This window comes from Cavia porcellus, unplaced genomic scaffold, assembly GCF_034190915.1.
Source record: "Cavia porcellus strain 051 isolate PalLab524CR breed Dunkin Hartley unplaced genomic scaffold, mCavPor4.1 scaffold_25, whole genome shotgun sequence".
NCBI lineage: Eukaryota > Metazoa > Chordata > Mammalia > Rodentia > Caviidae > Cavia > Cavia porcellus.
Genome location: NW_026947508.1, coordinates 15,084,690 through 15,108,434, shown reverse-complemented (window position 1 = coordinate 15,108,434; position 23,745 = coordinate 15,084,690). Strand labels below are relative to the sequence as shown.

At 46.4% G+C, this 23,745-nt stretch overlaps 2 protein-coding genes across 17 annotated transcripts in view; one reads left to right on the top strand and one right to left on the bottom strand.

Moving 5' to 3' along the window:
- Pla2g2c (phospholipase A2 group IIC) overlaps window positions 1-23,745 on the top strand; it is a 66,304-nt gene that overhangs the window by 29,084 nt on the left and 13,475 nt on the right. For 2 of the 16 annotated variants that reach the window (XM_063235640.1, XM_063235655.1), the window contains exon 2: window positions 22,741-22,993. The exons of the other annotated variants lie outside the window; for them this stretch is intronic. The gene's annotated coding sequence lies outside the window, so the exon portion shown is untranslated. The remainder of the gene's footprint in view (window positions 1-22,740; window positions 22,994-23,745) is intronic. 16 annotated transcript variants of the gene reach the window in all.
- On the bottom strand, window positions 10,308-18,429 carry Ubxn10 (UBX domain protein 10). Its single transcript, XM_013154121.3, has 2 exons — window positions 18,278-18,429; window positions 10,308-13,216 (listed from the first exon to the last, which is right to left on the bottom strand). Exon 2 carries the CDS (start codon window positions 13,199-13,201, stop codon window positions 12,350-12,352), a length of 852 nt encoding a protein of 283 aa, XP_013009575.1. The 5' UTR covers window positions 13,202-13,216; window positions 18,278-18,429; the 3' UTR covers window positions 10,308-12,349.

The following is a 23,745-nucleotide window of genomic DNA, read 5'->3' as shown; positions in this document are numbered from 1 at the left end:
GAAACCTGTTAAAACAATGTCACATGCTAGTCAAGGCCATTTGTCTCCTGTATAAACTGTAAGCTTCTTTGGGGAAGGTCTGAGTCCCCAAGGCCCCACTGGGTACCTGACAATTAATAGACATTTAATATTTGTTGAATGAAGTTCCCTATGCAATGCTATGTTTTCTAGTCAGTTTCTGAAGGTATAACTTGATGGGTCAGATATGGGGCTTCAGTTGGAGGTAAGAAATCAAAAGTATTCTGGTGAGTTGGAGGTAGGGACTGGGGAGTTTCTTTTCCACATCAGGTTCATTGTCCCCCAGCTCTGAGTGAGACCTCAGGTGATGCTGAGCAGTGCCTCCTGACCCTGAACAGCTCTCTTGGAGACTGGTCATGTGCTGTCTGTCTCGCTTCCTGTCGAGGGCTCGGTATGAACATTTACAGCAGAAATCACCCTAGACGTGAACACTGTGTTTGTGTAGTTGATCATTAGGAGATGGTAAACACCATTAAATTGTCTCATTGTCTTTGTAATAACCAAAGCGGGAGCACTAGGATTTGGCATGGGGATGGCCTTCTAGCAGGAGTTCTCAGCTGGGAGTGGGAGCTGTGGATTTCCATACTGCCCGCTGTTTGTCTCACAGATTGGTGGCTGATGCTGCTGTCGCTCCTTCCTCTCCCCCCAGACATTCTAAAATGCCTCTCTTCACCCTCTGTCACCTCTGCCATGCTGTTGTCACTGAGCAGTGCTTGGCATCAGAGCCAGGGTGTGCATCCAGGCCTCTGCTAATGGCTGTGCAGCCCAGGCAAAGGAGGCATCCCCTCTGAATTCCATTTCCTTTTATGCAGATTGGAGGGGAGCCGTTTGCCTCAGAGGAATATCCTGAAGATCCAGTGAGAGTCCATCTATGAACTTCCTAGTAGATACAAAGGACCAGTTAGTTTTCCTGGCCCTGGCCTAGTTTCAGCTAGAAATCTATCCCATGTTCTGCAGAAAAAGTTGCTGTCACAGGGAGCCATTTGGGAAGCTCTGTGGGCCCCTTCACCCTCCGTGTACGCAGGGCAGCTTTGGCACAGACAGAGGGTCAGGCCGAAGTAGTGAGGCATTGTTCTTTTTCCTACTGCTTGCTAGAGGCTCTACCCACAGATACTTCACAGCTAGGTGTGCCACAGATGATGCAATCTCCTGCCTGCGGCCGGCCACTGTTCTCAGAAGAGTTTGTAGCCCTCTTTCTGGCTTCATTCCGCCCCATGCAATGATGCACACTAGGTGGCGCTGTAGAGTCAGCAGGCAGCTGGAAGGGGCACTTTTGGTAGAGAAGGAAACACAAAGCGTTGTTGCAGGGCTGTACAGGTCTTGGATGGAGCGAGCCCTTAGTGGCCTGCCAGTCATTTAATTTCAGTAGCATCCTCTTACTCTAAGGTACATTGAAGCAGCTCCATCCATTTGCTTTAACTTTATATTTTTAACATGGAGGCAAACCTTTGCTTTGCAAAGTAGCTGACAAGAGAGCTGTCAGATGTTCTGTTAAATTCTAAGTGCTCTCTTGGATTCACCTGTTTCATTACCACAGTCCTGAGAGATTAATACATTCATTTTAAACATGGGAGATGAAGCACAAATGTGACAAAACCGTCTCCAGGTGGCCTGGACAGTAGTTTGGCGCTCCATGCTGAAGCCCTGGTGTTCTGACCCTCGGGGAATTGTATCACACACACACACACACACACACACACACACACACACACGCACACACACACAGCATCTTGCACTGGCAATTTAAATAACTGCGGCTCTGGTTGTCCTCCACTGGCTTACGTGGTCTGCAGCACTTCCAGGAACCTAGGGGAGAGACTGAATGGTAGCAAAGGGGAGGTAGGATGAGAAGCTGATGCAGAAAGCAGATCCTTTTTATGAATTTTGAGCTAAACATTTCCTAAATCTGTGATTTCCTTCAGGCAAACTGTCACTTGACTTGTACAGTAACTTCTACATACACCCACTTATACAAACAACCTACTCTGACATCGTATCAATTTGGGCACAGGAAAAACATTAAGTAAGGAAAGACATGTGATCTAAATGCTGGAGGTTCTAGAACTTTGCTTGCTCCCCTGGCCCCAGGTATAGAAGGTACAAAATTCTAGCACCATGCATGTTGGGCAGCTGGCAGTAGTGGCTGAGCCTCAGAACTGACCATCGTGTGGAGAGGAGCCTGTCCACACTTACAGCTTTGCAATGGTGTCTACATTTAGCAAAATCTCTTGTCACAGGGTTTAAAGACAGTTCCTGGTCGTCTGAAACGCATATCATTGAAAGGGTCCTGAGAGAGATTGCCCTGCCTCTGTCTTCAGACAGGGATGTATAAGCTAGCTATCCTGGTCACAGGGCTTCATTTCTCCTCTTGGATAAATTCAAGGGCAAATCTCATAAAGGAGCCTCCAAAATATCTTTTTCGGGTGCCTGCAGGGCTACAGCTTTGCCCTGGTTCTGATGTGCAGCCCTAGATCACAGTATGTTCATTCAGAGATGTGGTTCCTGACCAGGACCTAAGCAGAGGCCATTGATTACTTACTGCTTGCTTCCAAGACCCTGTCTCACAGGTAGACGAGACTTCTGTTCTTGAGAAAATGTAAATTATTTAGAGAGCGGGAACCTACCTGTCTGTAGCATCCATCGCTGCAAAGAATATATTGTCTTTATTAGGGTAACGAGAGACCTGCTGCAGAATACATGGCTAAGGAGCAGAGCAGATGGACTGAACCAAACTGTGTTTGGCCGCTTTGCACAGAAAGCACTGTGAAGTGATGCCAGGCTATTTGGAGATGGGACCATTGTGAACCATGTCACTGTGAACTGACTGAAGGGCTTGGCTAACCCAAATGACCTAAATTAGTTTTATGCTTATGATCCTAGCTTTTTGTTTTTTAAGTCAGGATCTTTAACAATTGAATTTTAAGGAAGTTGGCACCTACAATGTATAGGCACCAGGAGGACACAATGATGAATTTGTCATAGACTGGCACTGAAGGGGCTCAAAGCCCCGTGAAAGAGGACAGTCATGCATGGACATTGATTTTCCCTTTGGCTGGTTCTCTATTGGCCCTTTAAGACTCAGCACCCACGGTACCTTGGAAGGCTCCGCCCACCATCCTCTATCCATGATTTGTAAGCTTTTATTCACTCCTTCCTCCAACACGTAGCCCTTGCTATGGGCCAGGCACAGTTTTGGGCTCTGGAGCTGCATCAGTGAGGAAAATAGACAATTGTGCTCATCCATGATAGAAATTACAGATTTCTGTGTGGCTCTCTGCCTTCCTACTCTGGGCAGGGAGCTCCCCGAAGTCCAGGAGCTCTTCTCCATTTCGGTTACCTCCCCACCCCCAGCCAAGTGCTGCCACATGCCCCAAAGCAGGTGCTCAGTAAGTGTTTGTGGAACAGGGGAAGACAGAACTGACAACAATATAAGATAAGTAGTTGCTAAAATAAAAATTAACATTTGTACGTATTTTTACAGGTGTCAAAACATTCTCCATACATATTATCTCAGCTGATTCTTCACAACAGCCCTGTGTGAAGCAATCATTTCTGTTGTGGGTAGGAATATTGAAGGTTGGAGAAATTAGGATCCACCCAGATTGAGAACATGGGGCTTTGGGTTCTGAGTCCTCTGTATGCGTGTGTGTGTGTGTGTGTGTGTGTGTGTGTGTGTGTGTGTGTGCATATGTGTGTGTGTGTGTGTGTGTGTTTAACAAAAGCTTGAGGAAATAATAAGCTGAGAAACCCAGGAAAAGGGCATCAGAGAACACTGGTGCTGAAGCTCTGGCTGCAAAATGGGTCTAATGATAGAGCTAGGGTTGGAGAGGAGATGCACTAGGACAGACCTGAGAGCAGGGAGCCCTGGGCAGCTTGAGACCAGCTGATACTGTGACCTGACGACACTGAGAGAATAGGTTTTGGAAGGCATCTTGAAATGACCTGATCCAACCAAGAAGGTCTAGCCTGGCTAACTGTTAGCGTTCCTGGGGACTTTCCTTTCTTTTTTTTTTTTTTGTACTAGGGATTGAACTCATGACCTAGTGCTTGCCAAGAAGGTGCTTACTTATGCCGTTGAACTAAATCCCTGCCCCCCCTGGGGACTTTCTTAAAAGGTGCTTCCCAGAGCCCATGGCTGGAGACTCTAATTCAGATCTTAAGGATATCTTTTTTTTTTTTTTTAAGTTCTAGAATTTTTGTACACTAAATTTTCCTTTAAAACTCCCTAATCAAAAACCAAACAAACAACCAAACAAACAAAAAACAACAAAAAATTCCCTAATCAATTTTCACCTGTTAGACATAGTCTTTTTTTTTTTTTTTTGGTCTTTTTTTCGTTTTTATCGGTACCAGGGATCGAACTCACGACTGCCTGCTTGCAAGGCAGGTGCTTATGCCGCTGAGCTAAATCCCCAGCCCCTAGACATAGTCTTAGAATTAAAAAAAAAAATCATTTGGGGTGCATCACTGGCTAGGCTGTTTTCCAAGGTTACCTATCGTCACCTATAGAGACCATATTATGTGAGATTTATCAGCGATGATCTACCCTTCCTCTAATGACGGAAGCCCAGCTCTTACCCACCAGCTGCATTTCCCAAAACCATCTCACACACTGGTCTTCTAGCCCATCTGCCTGAGAATGAAGGAACAGCTTCTCGGGTTGTCTGTGAGTGTATCTGTTGATTTGTTCCTTCCATCTTACACTTGGGCTTCTCGGAGGATGGGACTAAAGTTTCTAGATAGTTGGTACTAGATACATTACCCATCTAGCCCACCGGGGCGTGATTTGAGCAGAGTAGCATAATCTAAACAGACGGGACCCTATTGGAGAGCATTTTCAGTAAGTCTCAGGGATGTTTCCAGGGTAACCGGCACAGGGTACGGATGCTGTCTGCAAAGTGGACTGATTTCTGGTGCTTCTGGGCTGGCCTCTGCTTCTCACTGGGTGCCTCTCCCACCCCTTCTATATCTGTGTTGAAGATTTGAGCCAGAGGGCGTGGAACACTGACGGGTGGCCCTGGTCCTGACATTGAACATTGATGGCTCTGACCAGGCTCCTGCGAGTTGAGCACTCAGGTATCCTTCCCACAGGCTGTAAAGGTGAAGGATTGTGTACACACACACACACACACACACACACACACACACACATGACAATTTGGAAATTCCTTGGGCATCCACCCTCCTGTTCCATATCTGGTGAGTGTGTGTGTTCAGTTTGTTGGTCCCTTGAAAAGATGTGTGTAAATATGATCTGATTCATTAAAATTCAACATGCATATAGTTCAGTACCATCTAGTCTTTGAAACGTGTAATACTTCATGTAAATATGAGTAGGGAAAACAAAGAAATTTCTCAGCCTCCAGCCGTCCCTGATTTCCATGGCCTCTATCAGAAAATAACCTCCCAGGCGATAAAAACAAAGCACCTGCAGTTTTTTTTCCCTTTAGTATTAAAAATCTATTGAAGGACATGGAAAATATTACTGTTTTATAGTAATTGATGATATGCAAATTAAAAAGTCTAGTTTCTATTTTCCGTCCAAAAAATTAGGGACAATTAGGAAAAGTGGTGACTTCAAAAAGAAAGATGGTACAGTGGAACTGCTTCTTGGCTTTGTTATGTGCCACATTGAAAAGCAAAAGAGCAAAATCCATCAAATTTTCACACACTTCATCCTACTGACCCTACTTCTGGATATTTATCCTAAAGGAATACGGCAATTCAAAAGATGCAAAAAGCTGTATAAAGGAAGATTTCACCCTTGAATTCTATGGTGAAAAACTAGACATGTCCCAGGGAAGGGAAATGGTTCAATAATTATAGGACTTCACTATGCTGAAATATGAGTCAATTTTAAAATAATTATAAAGGCTGTACAATTTTGGAAGAAGAATATAAAACTGTGTTTGCTAGGATTACAAATGTTGAAAATATGCATGTGTGCCTATTGGCAAGAAAGTAATGTGCAAACTAAATGTATTCTCCAAGGATAAAATAATACATGCCAACTACTAACAATGGTTATCTTGGCTGGAAAGGATTATGGTTGATTTTTTTCCCTCTTCAATCCTCTCTATATTTTCCAAGTTCTGTATTAAAAATTTTTGTCTTCAGGGCAGAGTCTAATGGATTCTATGAACGAGCCTTTTCGGCTTGGAAAAATCATGGATGATGATGATGCAGCATATTATGGGTTAGCGTTCACTTAACACTATTTTTAATAATGAAATTAAGCTTCCTTTAAAAAAAAAAACTAAATAGACTGTATTCCCAGAAACCGGCCACTTTTCATGACAACTGTGGCTGCCATCCTGGGTTTTGTCTCTAGCCTGGATTATGTTGATAACTTTTGCTTGCTCTTCTGTCTCTGTCTTGGGCCTGTTGTCACAGCAGCTGGAGAGTGATCTGAACACACTCATCGGGTGTGTGTTCCTCTGCTCAGCACCCTGCCATGGCTCCCTGCGTGACCCAGAGTGACAGAGGAGGTCTGGACTCCTGTCTCTAACAGGGCTCTGTCTCTCTCCCTCACTCCAGCCATGCTGGCTTCTGTCTTTCCTCTGACAGGCTAGACTGCACCCCTCCTTGGGACCCCTGGGTGCCCTCTGCTGGCAGCTTTCTTCCCCCAGCACAGCACAAGCTGACTCCTCCTTTTCCTGTTCTCTACGTGGATCGTCCTTGACCATTCATATAAGGTCCGTCCTCTGCCACCCTCCCCTTACCTAGGCTCTCTAAACCCTGCTCATTTTTCCTTATTCCACTGTATGTGCCCTCTTCTCCTATGCATATTACATTTATAATTTAGTCTTTTCCCTACTAAATGTAACTTCCATGAGAGCAGGGATCTGGGGCCTGTTCACTAATGAGTCTACTATGTACCTGGCAAATAGGTATTTAATATATATTTGTTAAATTAACGTGTCACAGATGGATTAAATCCAATGAGGGCCTGCTGGGAGCTCGATTTAGAAGAAAACTACAAGTTAGGGCTGAGACTTGGGTGGAAGAAATCCCTTACTAAGTGTCTAAGAATCCAGAGCCACAGTCTTCAGGTCACGGAACACTTGAGTCTGGTCTGGTTGACATGCACAGCATCCCAGGGTTGGATGGAGATTGGGGTGAGGGCAGCAGTTTCCAGACTATACTTCCCTGTTGGGAGGGCCATCCTTGCTGCTATCCCCCACCCCCAGGACCTGTGGCAAGTGACAGGCTATTCCTGTAGCAACGGGCCAGGGTGTGAGTAGACTCAGGCTGTCTTTTGGGGATGCTCACCAATTGGAGTGAGTCTCTGTTATCCACATTGCTCATCAGAGAGGACCAGTTCTCAGCTGGTCACAAAAGGAGCAAAGCCCTACCACACAGTTGCCTCATTGTAAAGAACAGGGAGTCATTAAAATTACTTAACCAAGAGTTTCGCTAATTAGACCACTGGTCTCTGGTAAGATGCCGTGCAGCCCGACTCAGCTGCTCAACCTGCATAAATGGAATGAAGGGCAGAAGAAAGGAAAGGATGAAAGAGGGAGCGAGGCTCCATGATGCCTATTTTGCTGGGATGGAGATGTCATTAGCAGCCTCTGTGAGCAATCATCTCCCTAGAGTAGGAAGATCATTAGTTTTAACTTGACTTAAACATTAAGTGAAACAGTGACTTTTTTTTAGTTGGGTCTCTTCTCAATGCAAGCAACCAATAGCTTTGATTTCCTTTGTACACTGTGAACATTTTGCGCATTTCCTTCAGAGGAGCATCACTGCTGATCAGTGTATCTCCCGGCTGCCATGTCATGTTTAGCTGTTTCTGCAAAAACTGTCCAAATTGGTGACACTGGTCAAGCCAAATCCGCATGGGAAGGTCTCAGCTTGTCAAACTGTACTTTTTTGTGTAGAGAAAAAAGATTCTATATCCGGAATCTGACCACCTCTCATGACATCTCTGGCTACTATCCTGTCTCAGCCATCATCATTGGGCTACCATCTATTCCAGGAGTTGGTCTTCCAACACTTATATCACTATCCTGGCTCCTACAGTCTACTCAGGTCACTAACCAGAGCGCCCTTCTAAACAGAAGGCACTGTTCAATTTTACCCACTGGCATCTGTACGTCAGTTACTTAACCTCATGCAATAGGATTTAAGTGAGTCCAGAGCTACCTCCAGAGGTTCGATCTTCTACATCAACTGTTCAGCACAGCTGCTGCCTCTTGAACTGTTTGAAAGCAGAGAAATGTCAGAGAGGGCTGCGAAGGAACTTCTCTAATCAGGAAAGGAAAATCTCACACCAGTACTGTGGATTAAAAAATCCACCTAGTTGTATTTTTATGAGTTACTGTCTTGAGTGTTGGTAACTGAGTCACCAAAAGTCTGCTCAACTTTGATTGCCAACGCCTCTGCAGTGGCTCTGACCTTTCCACTTCCGTGCAGGGATTTGGTTGGTTCTGGTTTTGGGATCAGGGTAAATAGACTCATGAACTTTTAGCATCATTAGTGTATGTAGCATTAGACTAAAAGAATACTTGTTCTTGTTTAATTCTGAGGCTGACATCCAAACAGTCAAATACCAACCAAAATACTCTAGTTTGCTTGTGGTTCTGCTTAGGTGATAAAAAAAATTCTCTTCCAATGTAAGAGGCTCATCTTATCCCCCAAACTCTAATCCCCCAAACTCTTATCCCCCAAACTCCAATGTAAGAGGCTCATCTTATCCCCCAAACTCTAGGAAACCAAGCGTTCTTTTATCCCAATTTACTGAAGACCTAAATAAAAATTGTGTAGAGAAATTTTTTTTGCATTTGGGACAAAGCGGCTTTGATTTTGGAAACCCATTTAAAAAGGCTGATAAGAGCGTCAGCTAAAGGGAAGCCTTGTTCTTTGGTGTCTCCTTTTGTGATGCTGGCGTTCTGTGGTTCATCTCCAAGATCATTACTGGACTGGGATGTCTCTGGACTCACTTTATTTTTTGTGAAGTGTGTCGTATGGGAGCTCTGGGGTCACTACTGGCCCATGGTCAACCTCACAGGCCATTTCTTCAGCAGGACTGCCCCGGCCTGACGACTGTTGGCTGAGTCCCCAGGTGCTTCCAGAGCGAGGACTGTTGTGTTAAAACCACCTTCCATCTGTTGGCACAAAATTTTTGGATTCTAAATGATGAGTCACTTCTGGTTCTTGCTGTTCTTTCTGCTGCCAAGATTAATTTACCTGTTGGGCTTTATCAGGATAACTTGTCATAAAGCTTTGTCATACAGCTCATGTCCCTAAGGAGCAATCTTCTCAGTGCCACCCATGGAAAAGTTTCCTCTAGGGGAGACAGGGAGAAGTCACAGTATGACATAACATGACCCTTACTCTGGGACCTTTCTTGCCAGTTATGGTGTTGATACATTGTGTCAACTTGAGAAGTTTACAAGTTTAACTGAGAGACTCAGCAGGGAGCCAGGATTTGTAAATATCCTTAATCTGTGCAAGAGGAGGGCACAGAGATTTCTGCAGTACCTCACCGGCCCTGGAGGGAGGAGGTGGCCTGTGTACACTAAAAGGGAGGAAAAGAGGCATGCTTTTCCCTTTCGCTCTGGCTGCTGCCTTGAAGTGTTGCCCCAGTGCCATGCCATCCTACCTTGCAGCCAGCTGATTATGGATTGCACCTTCCAAAAACTGCCAGCTTAAATAAGCCTTTCCTTCCTTCACTTTGGGTGTAAGATATTTTGTCTCAGCAATGAGAAAAAAAGTAACCAAGATACATGCACGCCCTTATAGCCCCTGGATTCCACATTCTCTCGCCAACACTTTCTTACTAGGGCACCTATGCCTGTGATCAAGTGTGGCGCAGGGCAGGCCCTCAGGGACTGTTGGCTAAATGTATGACTGAGGTCTGTGACCACAAAGCAGGTAAGGCTGGTCAGCCTAGGGCCACCAGCTTTCGTGTGTTGACTCCATTGAGCCCGTTAGCCCAGGATGCCCAGTTGGTAATGCCACATTCAGAGCCAAAAAGAACTCTAGATCCCGGTAGAGTTCTTTTCAACCCTTAAAAGCAAGAGCAGTTTGAATGACATTTAGGGGAAGCTTGGTGCTAAGGCAGGAGCTGGAAGCAGGAGTCATGGGAGCTCTGTGTTGATATCTGCAGTGTGTGTGTGTGTGTGTGTGTGTGTGTGTGTGTGTGTAGGAGGACTTGATTCTAATTATAGAATACTTTCGCAAGGAAAAAACTGAATACTAGGTCAACAAATCCCTCTGTCCACCCAGTGTGTGGTGGCCAAAATCTCAAGCTAAAGTATAAGATACGCCTCTGCACAAATCACTTCACACAAATCAGTTTTTTATTGTTAGAATCATCATCTTTTGTCCAAACACTGTTTATTACGATGGTTCAAATCTAGCCTTATTTGCATATCCTAGAATATCCTAAAGTGTTTCTGCTTCAGGCCTCCCATGTTTTTACCACCCCGCAATTCTAAGCTCCATAGCAGCAGGAAAGCCCTGAGAGTAGAAAACTCTGACTCCTTCAAACAGCATCCATTTCACCCGAGTTTTCTAGAGCTTTCCCAGCTGGAGAAATCACCAAGTCATAGGTGGGTGTGATTTTATGGGTGGTCCTTCCTCCAGCCTCCCAGGGCAGATGCAGAGATACGCGCTGCTGTCCCAGTGGGAGGTGAAGTTCCTTTATTGTAGATTTCAAGCTCAAGCCACTGGTCCCTTCTGCATGGTTAGGGGTTGGAAGAGGATGCCAGCTGCCTGGGTCTACCTGAGGCAGTGCCAGCCTTGCACCTCCGGCTTATCTTTCCAATCAAAGCGGTGTCTCACCAAGCCAGGATGTATTAAAGATATTCTGCCAACATTCAGAAATCATCTATTCTAGAGTGATCTGGCTGATGTGGGGTGTAGTGGAGACAGGTGACCCTTTTCCAGAGCAAAGCATGCAGTGGTAAATGTCATCACCAAGGCATCATCAGTGTTTGAGACCATTTCTAAGCATTGGTCTTACATAAGCACAAGATGCATACATAAGAATGTTGCTATGGTGGCAACATTTACATGCTCCTAGAACTCCTGATTGCTCCCTTCTCTGCCTACCTAGGAGGTAGGGGCATGGACCAGTGCCCAGGGCTTTGCAATGGCTGTGTACTGGGGCAGGGAGGATGAGGTGCCCAAAAGGTCTGAGGGTCGCCTACTCTGAAGGGTGGTTTGGCCACAGAGGAATCCAGATGAGTTACTGGAGAACTTTGGCAAATTTTCTACATTTCTACTTCAGAGTTGGGAAAATAAGACTCCACAGTCTTTAGGGGAGCTAAGGACAAGGTGGCCAGATGCATTCCACGCCAGTGAGTAGCTGCATGGCCATGGTCTCACACAGGACAGCAAAAGAGCCTGGAGAGTGCAGAGTCTTTAAAATTAGACCACAGGGTGCTGCACTGTCACTATGGAAAGAATCTATGTCTGAAGTGGGCCAGTCACCAAAATAGGAGAGTAAAATAATTTACCTGCACCCAGATAGGCCACAGGGTCCTGAGTACAGACTTGTTGGTTTGCATATTTTGAAAACAAAGGATTTCTTTACAGTCAAAAGTAAAGGAAATCAGATCACACCGGCGTGTCTCAATTTTGAACAATTCTGCTCACAGAGAAGAGCTGCCCAAAGCTACGAACCTGATCTGTGTCTACGAAAACTTATCCACAGCCATATGAGCAACCTACCTTTCAGTTCCAGGACTGTTTCAGAAAAACGTTGGGGGTTTTGCATTAGTGGAAGAATCATTCTTCCCACTGACATCACCTCATTCAGACAGGAATCCCCAAGAGACTGTGATCATCCTCCCCAGCCCAGCAGAGAGGCTGCTTCTGAAGATAAGGTTAACAGTCTGTTTCTTAAAGCTACTTGTGAAAAATACAAATGCCAGTTAGGTACTCCCTAAACCCTGATTATTTACCAGACTAGAATCCTCTCTTGGAAGTGTTTAATCCTGGTCAAATACAGAAATGCAAACCATTGGCTTCAAGAATCAGAGTTCATCCGAAGGACAGCAGATGCTCCAGAAAGGACCTCTTGTCTAGGAGGGTCCCAACACTGTGGGAGGAAGAAGGCCTGGCCACAGCTGTTTCAGGAAGAGCCTTGGTCCCCACTGTGGCCCTGGGGGTGAACTGAATGTAATGGCTGGGAGTCTTCCCAGTGCGCTCAGGACATGCGCAGGTGTCATGGCCTCGGAGGGTACTCTGTGGAGTCAAGGCCAAGGGTCACAGCTGTCCTGGGCTCACATGGCACCTGGAATCAAGCTGCCTGGGAGGCCTCAGCACCCAAGCATGCTCCTTGCTCAGAGACCCAGGACTCCTACTGGGTGCTGTGGACTCAGGGCCACCCCTCTTCCTTGTCCTGTGAGATGCCCAACACTGACATGTGAGGGATCCCGCACTCCTGCAGAGACTTGGTGAGATCAGAGAACCGTCTCCTGGGCACCTCCATTGTTTCAACGCTGCAGTGTCCATAGGTGGCTTTGTTCTTCTGCTCAGCCACAGCAACAACTGTCTGCAGGTCGTCAGTTGGCCGGAAATGGCGGACAAACCTTTGGCCTGATGGTGACCTGACAGCAAGCAGTAGCCTTGGTTCTTGGTCTGATGGTTCCTCCAGGTTTCCAGCCCTGGAGGTGCTCTGCCTCTTGGTGCGGAGGATGAATTTCCTCTCCAGAGCACAGACTTGAGTTTGAGCTCTGGAATCTTCTTTGCTTGTTTTCAGGGAGCGGGGCCCCTCTTGGTAGTGTGCCTCGATGCTGCTCGGCTGTGGCGAGCTGGACTTTTTAGCTACTGCATCCACAGCTCCCTCCCCTAGTCTCCTTCTGCTGATGGAAGGAAGGACTGGGTACTTATTGAGAGAAGAGGAAGCCCCCATGGGCACTTGGTGCAGCAGTTCAGGGACCTCGCCAGGGGCTCCCTGAGCTGGCGACGTGGGTACACAAGCTCCTCGCTTCTGGCTGCTTGGTGGCTCACTGGGATTGGCTGGAGGTGGAGAGGGAAGGGTTCGGCGAGTGCACTCCTCGGTGCCCTGCGGTTTGTGGAGACGTGGCCTTGTCCGGCCCTTGGCGGACTTGGGCCTGATGACATGCATTTTTAGCGAGTCTGGCTGCCAAAGGAAGCTGTCAGCTGCTGGGCCAGCAACAGTGCTGCGTTCAGGTGGTGCTAAGTTCACAGGGGCTTCTGTGGCCATTGCTTCTCAGGACCCCTAAGGAAGCCAGAGAAAACAGGTAAGGCCATGGGTTAAACACATGTCCTGGACAGCTGAGTCCATGCACCCACTCTCCAAGTGCCAAGCATAAACACAAATGGGCCAGAGCCTGGGTCCTTCTCTCTGGGTTTCTGGCATCTAAGGAGGGACACCAGCTTTAATTCATTTCTGCACTGGTTCATTCGTTGCAGGGACTTAAGACTGTGTCAGCAAATCAAAGTCCTTGCAGTTTAAATTTTGTAATGAGGGAAGACTGGGGTTAGCTTTAAAAGTAAATAGATATTTCAAAGAGAAATGCTGCAAATAAAACGAAGTATTGTATTAGAGTAGCTAAGGTGGGAAACTAATTCATAAGAATAATCTTATGAGGAGGAGACTTTAAATTGAGAGACCCCACTGATAAGAAGGAACATGCCATGTGACAATCTAAAGCAGGAGTTAGCTAACATTTTCCATAAATATTATCAACTTTAGGAGCCACATTGTCTCTGTTACAATTACTCAAAGCCTCCACTACAGCACAAAACTAACATGGGCAATGCATTTGGTACAGGGGCTGTGACTGTGTCCAGGACAACTTCATTTCCAGAAACAAGGGGTAGGACACATTGGGCCCTGGGATCACAGTTTGCCCAGCCTTGATCTAGAAAAGTATCTGGGGAGTGGGAAGACACGGATGAAATCCTGGAGCAAGGAGAGTTTGGTATGCTTAGGGATTTTCTGGCTCCCAGACTGAAGATCCCTCCCTTGGAGGTGGTTTTTATACCATCCATGGATGTGGAAGCATAGTGGCATGCTGTTAAGATGCTCAGCAGGAAAACCAGGCTCAGCTCCACTGTAGAGCAGTTATCTACCCCACTTTGGAGAGCTCCCTTAAAGAAGGAACAAGCAGCCTCCCCTGGCACCATTATTCAAACAGAAGAGCCACCCTTTGCGATTCCTATTTTCCCCTTGCATCTCGGGTCTCCCTGTTGCCGCTTACCCTGTGCTCCCAGAGCTTGCCCTGACTTCACTTGCCTTCCTGGTCTCATTATTCAGCCTTGCCTGGTGGTCTGCAGAATCGCCGAACATAATATCCCCGCTAACTTGGTCACTGGGGGTTGGGAGGCCAGGGACAGGAAGACTCCAGTGCTGCTCCAGCATCTGCCAGAGCTCACAAGGGAAGGCACTGGGATTCTAAACAAGGGCTCACCAATTTCTTTCTGTAAGAGCCACAGAGTGACTATTTGGGGCTTTACACACCACACAGTCTGTCCTAATACTCCGTTCTGACTTCACAGCATGGTCACAGACAGTATGTAACTGAACATGTATGGCTGGGTCCAATAAAACTTCAGATAGGAACTCTGAAATTTGAATTTCAAACAATTTTCATATGTTACAAAACAGCCCCCTCCCAACAGTTTATAAATGTAAAAGCCATTCTTAGCTCATGAGCCACACAGTAACAACTGACCGGCCAATTTTGGCCCATGGGCCATAATTCGTCAAATTTCATCCTAAATTAGCAACTCTAAGAAGAATCTGAGCAGATGTTAATGCTACAGCTGCACAAAGTGGAAGACAGAGTGGTTGCTCAGTGGTCACAAAGCTAGCTGGTGATAGAGTCTGAGAGAGCATCAGCTCTTGTGACGCTTAGTCCTGTGTCTTTGCACTCAAGGGAGCTGCTTCTTAAAGACCAGTCCTGGTTGTCTCCCAGTACATCACATTCTATCTTTTGATTTCTGGTTACTTTTCTGTCTTCCACATGAAGGACCTCTGCTTTAGTTCTCCCACATGGTGGGTGCTCACGAGCATCAGTTAAATCCAAATAGAAGCAACACACTGAGACCTGGTAGAGGGCGTCTCTGGGCAGATCCCGGACTCCCAAATCATGTGACCGCTTCTTTCATTGCCATCTTCTAACCATTTCACTAACACCATCACCACCACTTCCTCCGCCAAGTCCACAATAACATCTTTCCCAGAACACGACAAACATCTTGTTGAACCCCGTTTCCTTCTGAATCCAGATCACTATGGTAATTACTGCTTTCTCTGCTCACAGGCTGACCACATCCCTCTCAGTCTGATAATTTCCTAGTACCTCCTTGTTTCTAACAGCAGGAGTCACAGGACCTGAATTCTATTTCAGGCTTATAAGCCCACCATGCTACGTTTCTGTGATGTAGCTTTCCCCATTTATTGTATTAGCTATACAACCTTGGAAATACCTAAAATACCTCTAAATTTCAGTCTCTTTGTCTATAATACAAAGATAAGAACAGGAAACAATGTCTTCAAATAGGAAATACCAGACTCAGTACATAATAAAGGCTTAACTAAATGTTGAGGGCTTTTTTTTGGTTCTGGTTGTGTGTCTATTCTACTATCCTAGGTCCAGTCTCTTAGCTGCTGCTTTCAAGCTTTACCCCAGGGGTCCTTGGTGGTCTTCCTCCCAGGCAGTACTAACTAGGACCTATGCCTGCCCTGTCCACTATCTAGAAATGACAGGAGGTTGCTTTGGGTGAGCTACCATATATGCAGCTACCTCAAAAATGGGACACACTCCTGAATCAATTTCTTCTCTTGTAATTCTACACTTTTATTTACCTCAAATTCACTGCTTGCAAGTTCCCTTCTTCACCCAATCCTGCACAGTGTCTTTTCATCTTTTTATTTTTGGTACCCAGGATCGAACTCACGACTGCGTGCTTGCAAGGCAGGCGCTTATGCCGCTGAGTTAAATCCCCGGCTACAACAGTGTCATTTCAAACCCCTTTGATTTTAGGTTCTAAGTTTGCCATTCTGACAGTTCTAAGCTGCACATTCTCAGCGCAGCCTCATTGTAGGGAGCACCCTCTTTCCGACCACCAAAATGCAGTATCTCTATATATTCACAATGTTCTGCTCTGTTCAAAATCATGGACAAAGTTATCCCCTCCTTAATCTACAGGCCTCTGTGTTTGCTCTGTTCCACTCACAGCTGGAGTCTTTCTCTTCTCTCATTTTCCACTTCTAGCTCATTTTTCACACCCAGTCTGGCTGTTGGTATTCAGGAACCTTCTCCTTAGCAGACTTTTGGCATCAGAATTACCTGCCCATTTCCTTGCTAATTTCATTAATTTCCTGATCAACTGTGAAGACTTTCCCCTCTGAGTTCGGTTCTAAAGTCTTCACTTGTAATGAAGCAGCTCTGCGACTGTACCGAGCACGGCATCAGAGGCATTACTGTCCCACTGCTGTGCCAAAGATGAGCCCGACTCTCCTCTGCCCACCCTCCCACTGGGGAATGGCTATTAATTTGCCACAGTTTCTCCAGAATTATCACAGGCTTGGCTTCCACCACCCACACACGCCTCGGGAAGGCTTAACTGTCAGTAAGTTTGGTAACTTAGAAACCTCTTCCTTAACAACTTTGATGAGCAAAGTCATATGTTCTCACAGGCTCTGCTGGATTATTTTTAACAGTAAAACTTGAGTATGTGCATGCACTTGCTATACCTTTTGGTACTATATAATTAGCCATGTTCAGGGGGTGTCATATTCAAGACACTCTGGTCATAAGATAACATGACTGCGAGCTATCGCAGAGAAAAACCGCGATGGTGACTAATCCCCATAAGCCCACTCACGGTTATTTAGAGACTAACACCTCCTTCAGGTAAAACCATTACATCCAACCTGCTTTCAGAACCCACTGCCTCCTAACGAGTGCAGGGACCATCTGCTACTCTGAGAGAACACCAGCTCTGCTAGCATCCAGTGCAAGGGCAGGGGAGGTGGAGGAAACAGGTGTTTGGGAACCTGGGCCAAATATGCCTTTATATTCACACCTTGGGTCCCAAACTCTAGGTCCAGACGGGCTTCTGTTTCCCTCATTTCGCCACCCCTAGGCCTGGCAGACGCTCAACCAGAAAGTGATTTGACAGATCTAGGCGTGAGCATCCATCAAGCTGCCAGCCGAATAGCCAAGTGGCCTGTTTACTTAAACACCCTAGCTGCCTTGCAGAGGCCTCCTAGGAGGCAGGAAACAAACACTGAGAAGGGTTTCCAAGAAGTTGCCAGAAGGGCAAGTGCCCACTCCTTAAGATTAATCACCAAATCAACTGGAAGGAAGGAAAATTTGATGAAAAAAAAGCTACAGATTTTTCTGTTTTCCAAGGCTATCCACAATCCACCACAGGGTCCCACTATCCTATTTTACAACCCAAATCTAAACTTACAGTGAAAGCAATAAAATATAACCACCTACATACCATCTGCTAGTATGTACCAAGATGCATACATACGAATTGGTCTTTTAAAACTGTTTATCAGTTAATGCCACCTCCTGCCACCCCCCCACCCCCACCCAACCAGGCTTTCAGGATGAAAATGCTTAGAAGAACCAACAGGATTTGGTCGTTGGGTGGAGGATGAGAGAACTTTGGTACCATTCCCAGTTCCCCTTCAGACTAATGATCACAATGCGCTGTCCTATGCAGAGTGCCACACTGAACTAAAAGCCACCAAGGGATCAAAGAATGGGAAAGTGAACTGGGGATGATTCCAGTGGCAAAAGGGTGGGGAGGTGGTGGGGTAACTTAATTATGTTCAAGTTCAGGCAGCCCTGCAAGCACATAAGCTTAAGGTGCAGAAGGAGGCATTTGAGGGACAAGCAGAAAGATCAACTAGAAAGTTGCAATGAATTTAACAAAAGCACAGGGTGGGGAGGGCTCCCTCTGGTTCTCCCTGTGCCTGGATCTGCAGTTCTTCCCCCTGGGTTCCTGTCCAGAGGCTGGCTGTGCATAGCCCACCAAGAGGTCATGGCCAGTGGTTTTGTTTTGGCCCCTCAGCAGCTGCAAAAGCCTGGGACTTCTGTTTCAGCAAAGGTGATTCTCTGGCAGGGCAAGCTTTGTGCCTGGGGAAGTTATTTCTCAGAGGCCCAGCTCCAGTCTCCTGAGGTTTGTCCCTGAGGCCAGGACTGGGAAAGCCACACGGGCGAGATGCCAGGCTCCCTGGGACTGGCTTGTTCTGGTCTCTCTGAGGTCAGCGGGGACCGTGGGCAGGTCAGGGTTGGGTAGCCGGCGCGCTCACCTCGCAGCTCTGCTCCATCCGCCGCTGCGGGCGCCCCAGGCTTGGTGCAGCTGGTAAACAGCCACGTCTCCATGACAACCGCTTGGGGCAGGGGCCAAGTGCTTCCGGTTTGACCGGAACCTGAGAGGGGTGCGGTGGGGGAGCAGGCTGGCAGGCTTTAGTGTCTTGGAGGCAATAGGAATCCTGGCTATTTCTCCTGGCCTCTTCCTCACCTGCCTGCCAGCCTCTGTATCTCATCTTCTGGGGAGCATACATCCAGGGGAAGGAGAGGTCTGGCTTGGGCTGGTTGATGGTGCAGGAGCAGCGGCCAGTCATTGCCAGCCCCAAACCAAGGTGTGATCATGGATCAGACTTGACTTTCTCCGTGCCCTCCTGTAACACGAGACTGTGGGGTTGATTGATTCCATAGACTCTGGAATCTGAGTGGTTGCTGCTAGGCTGTCTGTTGAGAGTTGTGGAGCAGGACCATGTGTCCACTTGCCTGTTCTCATCATGGCCCTTCCTGGATTAGTTCCTTGACCTCACTGCCGCATCAGATGCACACTCAGCAGCATCCTAAACTTAGTGATGAAGGGCACTTTCTGCGAGGGGCAAGCCCAGCCTCTAACCCTTGTACAACTAGCACTAATACACTTGTTTTTCATCTTCAAGACCTCTGTTCTATTGCACTTCAGGCTTTCTCTCTACCCTTCTCCATAGTCCACTGCCTCAGCCATTCTCTTGGGAGGAATCCTCCATGTCCTTGTCCTGCCTGCTGTCTTTCTATCCCTTTCATGGGATGAATCCTCAACTCAAATCTACTGTGTCCAAGTAGTGAAGAAATCTTGGCAGCCACAAGCTTGGACAGTGGAAAACATCATTCCCAGCCTCCGTTGGCCTCTTGACCCTGCTCAGCAAGCCTTCCACTTTCCCTGCTCAGTTCTTTCTCCTTTCTTCTCAAGGCCTATTTCAAACCTCGTTCTCCCTCCTGAAATCCCCCACCTTTCCCTCTCCTACTTCTCTTTTGGAAGACAATCTTGCTGCCCTCTGCAAAGAAAAAATAGCAGCCACCATGTGAAAACTTTCTCAGCTGTCTACCATCAGACCTACAACCTGCCTGCTCTTCTTCCTTGTTTTCTTTCTTCTCGGCTGGAGTGGAAAGGGGCTGTCCTCCGACTCCATCCAAAGTTATGTGTATCACCATGGTGGTCAAAAGCCCATTCCCTGCCTCGTGGTCACACTTGAAAGTTGCATTCTCATTAGACTACAGGCCTAATTGCTCTTGCTGTCCCATTGGCCTAGAAGACTCTTCCCCATCCTCTTTAGTCCCTTCCCTCTTTCATCTGCCTAATTCTCATTCATCCTTTATGTCCCAGCTTTAATTCCAAGTTGGAATTAAAATGACTCTAGGACTCCCAACTGGATTGCTGTCTGCCAGGCTCTAGATCACCTGCAATAATTTAGAGACTGTATCATCAGAAGCTACATTATTAGACACCCAAGACCCATAGATTCATTATCTAGCCTCGTGGCTAAATAATTGCTGTTTGGTCTGTCTTGGGCATGTAGGATTTTGAGTATGACTCTAGCCTCTTCAAGACCTCCACCAGTTTGGTTGAGAAAGCACGTTTGTGCACTGATGCAGTTCTGAATCAGATTCTTTTTAATGCAGTTTGAGTCAAGGGTAGAAGAGCAGGCAGGATGTGACTATATGGGAAGTGATGGGCACAGCCATCAATTTGTTCTGAGACCAAGAGAAAGGCGATCATTCCAGTGGGTATGTTTTTGACCACTTTGGAGAGGATGCTGCCAACCATGAGAGCTGCTGGTGAGAGCTTGGGCTGGGCCAGCTTCCTGTTAAGGATGCCCCCTGCATCCCTCCAAATTCAGGAGGCATTGTGGAAAATGCAGGAGATACTGTTTTAGGAGTTGATGGTTTTGCAGCTCAGAGCTGGTGGCTTATTTTTTGTTAATGATTCTGTCAGAAATATCTAAGTGATGCTCTTCAGCCCTTCAGCGCCCACTCAGAAAAGATTAAAGTAGATTCTTCATCAGCTATTTTAACATCACCTAAGAATTATGCAATCCTTTGGCGAACTGAGTTGTCTTCTCACCCCCTGTGCGTGCATGCATGAGTGTGTCCTCGCTGGAGCAGTAAAGTGGCCTGTGGCCTAACCATCGTGTTGAGCAGTACATGTCTTTTGGTCCTCAGGGTCATGAAATATGTAGCCCCAGGGAGAGGCTGGAGGTAAAAAGAAAGAAAGAAAGAAAAAAGAAAAAGAAAAAGGAAGCCAGTCAGTCCATTGCTGTGTCTTTGCTATCTCCTGACCTTCTTTAAAGAGGGTGTCCTGGTGGTTGGTGGTATAGCTTAGTGGTAGAGCACTTGCTTAGCGTATGTGAAGTCCTGAGTTCCATCCCCAGGGCCAGAGGGGAAAAAAAGCATTGTAATGCGCAGTCTCTGGCATGTACACAAAATAGATTCTCAGTAAACACAGACAGAGATTTCTGCCCTGCAGGCTTAAATGTGGACATTTTTTCCTTTCCAGTCTTACGCCACTATGTTCATCAGCTCTCTCCTGGGCTACAGTCACCACATTTTGCATGTAGCCTTCAGTTTCTTCCTCTCCGTTGTCTGGCTCTGCCTGCTCCACCTTGCTCCCATCCTTTAAATGAATCCAAACCATCAAATCCTTCAGATCCCTTCTTAAAAGCTGAGTCTTCCACAAAGGCTTTTCCTAGCCACCCAATGTCATGTGCTCTGTCTAGTTTCCATCTAGTCCAGTGGGACAAGCCCAAGATGATCCCATTCATCCTCACTAGGACAGTTCCTTTGGTGTGTGTGACTCTCTGCCTTGGAAGCACCATTGGCTCCTTCAACCTTAAAAAACAGCTGTTCTCAGAACATCCAGCTGACCAGCAGCAGAGCAGTTCTGGAACTCACATCCAAACTTTGGCTGGTTCCAAAGCTGGTTCCACCTTCTATCCAGAGCCCCACCCTCACCTTTGTGTCCCCAAATGTGACATTTTCTTGAATCACCTATTGAGCTGGTCATAGAGTTGCAGCCATGGCCTCTGGAGTCAAAGATGGAATTGCAATCCTGGATCCATCAATTGCCAGCTGAGGACCTGGGAAGCTGCCTTATCATCTCTGGACCTCAGTGTCCATATCTATAAAACAGAAATGTAAAGGATATCATTGTTGTGAGAATGAAATGAGATAACACACATAAGGTTCTTTGTACAGTGCCTACTGCATGGAGGTGCATGGTGAGGGTTGGCAGACTTTATGTTCTTTTCATGTTATGTGGAGCTCTCCTTCGGTAGCCTCTGAGCTCTGCAAGGGCAGGAACTTGCCTGTCTCTGACTCCCCTGCTTTAGTCACACATGCTTGCTTTGTGGTGCATGCTCAGTAAATGAGAACTGAGTTAATGATGACAGTGTGCTGATTCACAGCTAGCTTTTCAGAGTGATCCAGTTAGCACTCACCCAAAATAACTGGCTTGGGGTCTAAATGAACTCCTTCAGACCTCTCTCAATGTTGGCTGAAGGCAGGAAGTCTAATTTCTTAGCAATTTGTCTCCAAAGAGCATTTGACCCAGCTTTGAACTAGCAGCATCTAGATTTCAGCATTTCTGTACACTATACTTCATGTCTTTCTCTGCTGGTCCTTGATCCAATTAGACTTCTGGACTGAGATCACTGGTAACCTTTAAGTAGAAGGCAAACAAGGTGGGTAATTAGAAATGAGGCTGAGGCTGGTGCAGTTAGTCAGGTCTCCTGGTGATTCAGCATCTTGAGGGACCTGCGAGAAGCAAGTTTCTGGCTAATGAATTTATTGAGATACTGAACCATTTTATTATTTATCCCACAATGTTGGAAAATATCCAAACATGTGTTGCCTATTTTGCAGTCTTGTTAAGAAGAAGAGCGTAGCAAACACTGTGACTCATCTTGTCTGTGTTGACCAAGTGGTTTCCCCTTCAGAAGCTTTCTGAAGCTTGCTGGTCCTCTGGTGGGGTGGGCAGGATTGGTGTTTCCATCACAGATCTAGGGGGACCTGGGGTTTGAGAGCTTACATTGTTCAGACAGGAAATGGTGGAACAGCTTCAACTCCCCTCTTCAACATCAAATCTTTGACATAGATCTGACATCGAATCTTCTTTAACATAGAATCCATTAATTACCCTTGATTGTCCTGTCTCTTCCTCAGGTTGACCTTTCTTGGAACTCAAAGCCAATAATTGTGCTCTAGCTGCAGTATTGTCGATGTGCATCAAGCCATCTGCCTTTACATTCAGTAGCCCCAGCTTCCTTGGCTTTGATGGTTATTGGTTTAATCATTCCTCCTGCTTTCCTACCAAGAAAAGCCACTCTTAACTCCACAGCTGCTCAACTGCTGGGCTGAGGAGCTTGTTGGAACTATGTGTAAAGTAAGAATGTTGTGTATCTACTGAGCTGGGTTATTTTGGATTTTGTCTTCCCAGCTGTGTTTTGGATTGGCACAGCTCTTGGTCTGATGATCCACCTAAGCAAGAGAATAGCCAGGTAACGAGGAGCACCAGCCTTGGCACCAGGCACACTTAGGGACCTATCAGCTTCCAGGAAAAATTACTTAACCTCTTCTGGATGCAATTTCCCTCATCAGTAAACCAGGATTGATAATCCATGCCTCATCAGGAGGATTAAGGGAAATAATCCACAGGCAGTGCCCAGCCCCTTGTTGGTACTCAACAGATGGTAGGTATTGCTTTTATATCTATGATTTGAAGTATAAGACTGTTCATTCATAGATTTATTCAATTTCCAAGTAGTTATGTCCTCCATGCCTAGTCTCCTTATCTGTACTATGAGGATAATAAACAATACTTATCTGGCTGAGGGTGTGAGGATTTAGTAAGTGCAATATATGTAAAGTGTTCAGAAAGTACACAGGGTTAATGCAATTCATATGCTGTCTGTCATCATCACTAGTGCTTATCTGTGCCAGGTGGGCACTAAGGATAAAGAGGTGGATAAAACAGACATGATCTGTGTCCTCATGGAGCTTACATGTTTTTTCTGCTTTACTTTCTTCATGGGGAGAAAAGCTAGTGAGTTGATATGTCTGGAAACAACCCAGAGAGAACTCAGGCCCTCCATTTGCTGACTGTTCCTCCAGGAGTGGATGTGAGAGCCTATACCCTTGTTGAGTCTCTGGCCTTCCGGCCCAGAGCTCTTAGTTTTGTTTTGGCATGAGCCTAAGAGCCCCAAGTCAAAGGAAGAAAACCAAATTAGTTGTGGCAGAGGTGTAGCCATGCAGGTCAGTGTGTGAAAATGCCCTGAGACCTTCGGAAGCCCATGTGGATGAGCAGTATAGATGGGGACCCTGTGAGGGAGAGGAAGCCCTGAATTTGGAGTCAGAGACCAGAGGGAGGTCCTGGTGCTGCCAATCAGTAACTGGGTGGAGTTTTTTTTTTTTTTTTTTTTCAGGTCATTTTTCCTCTCTGAGT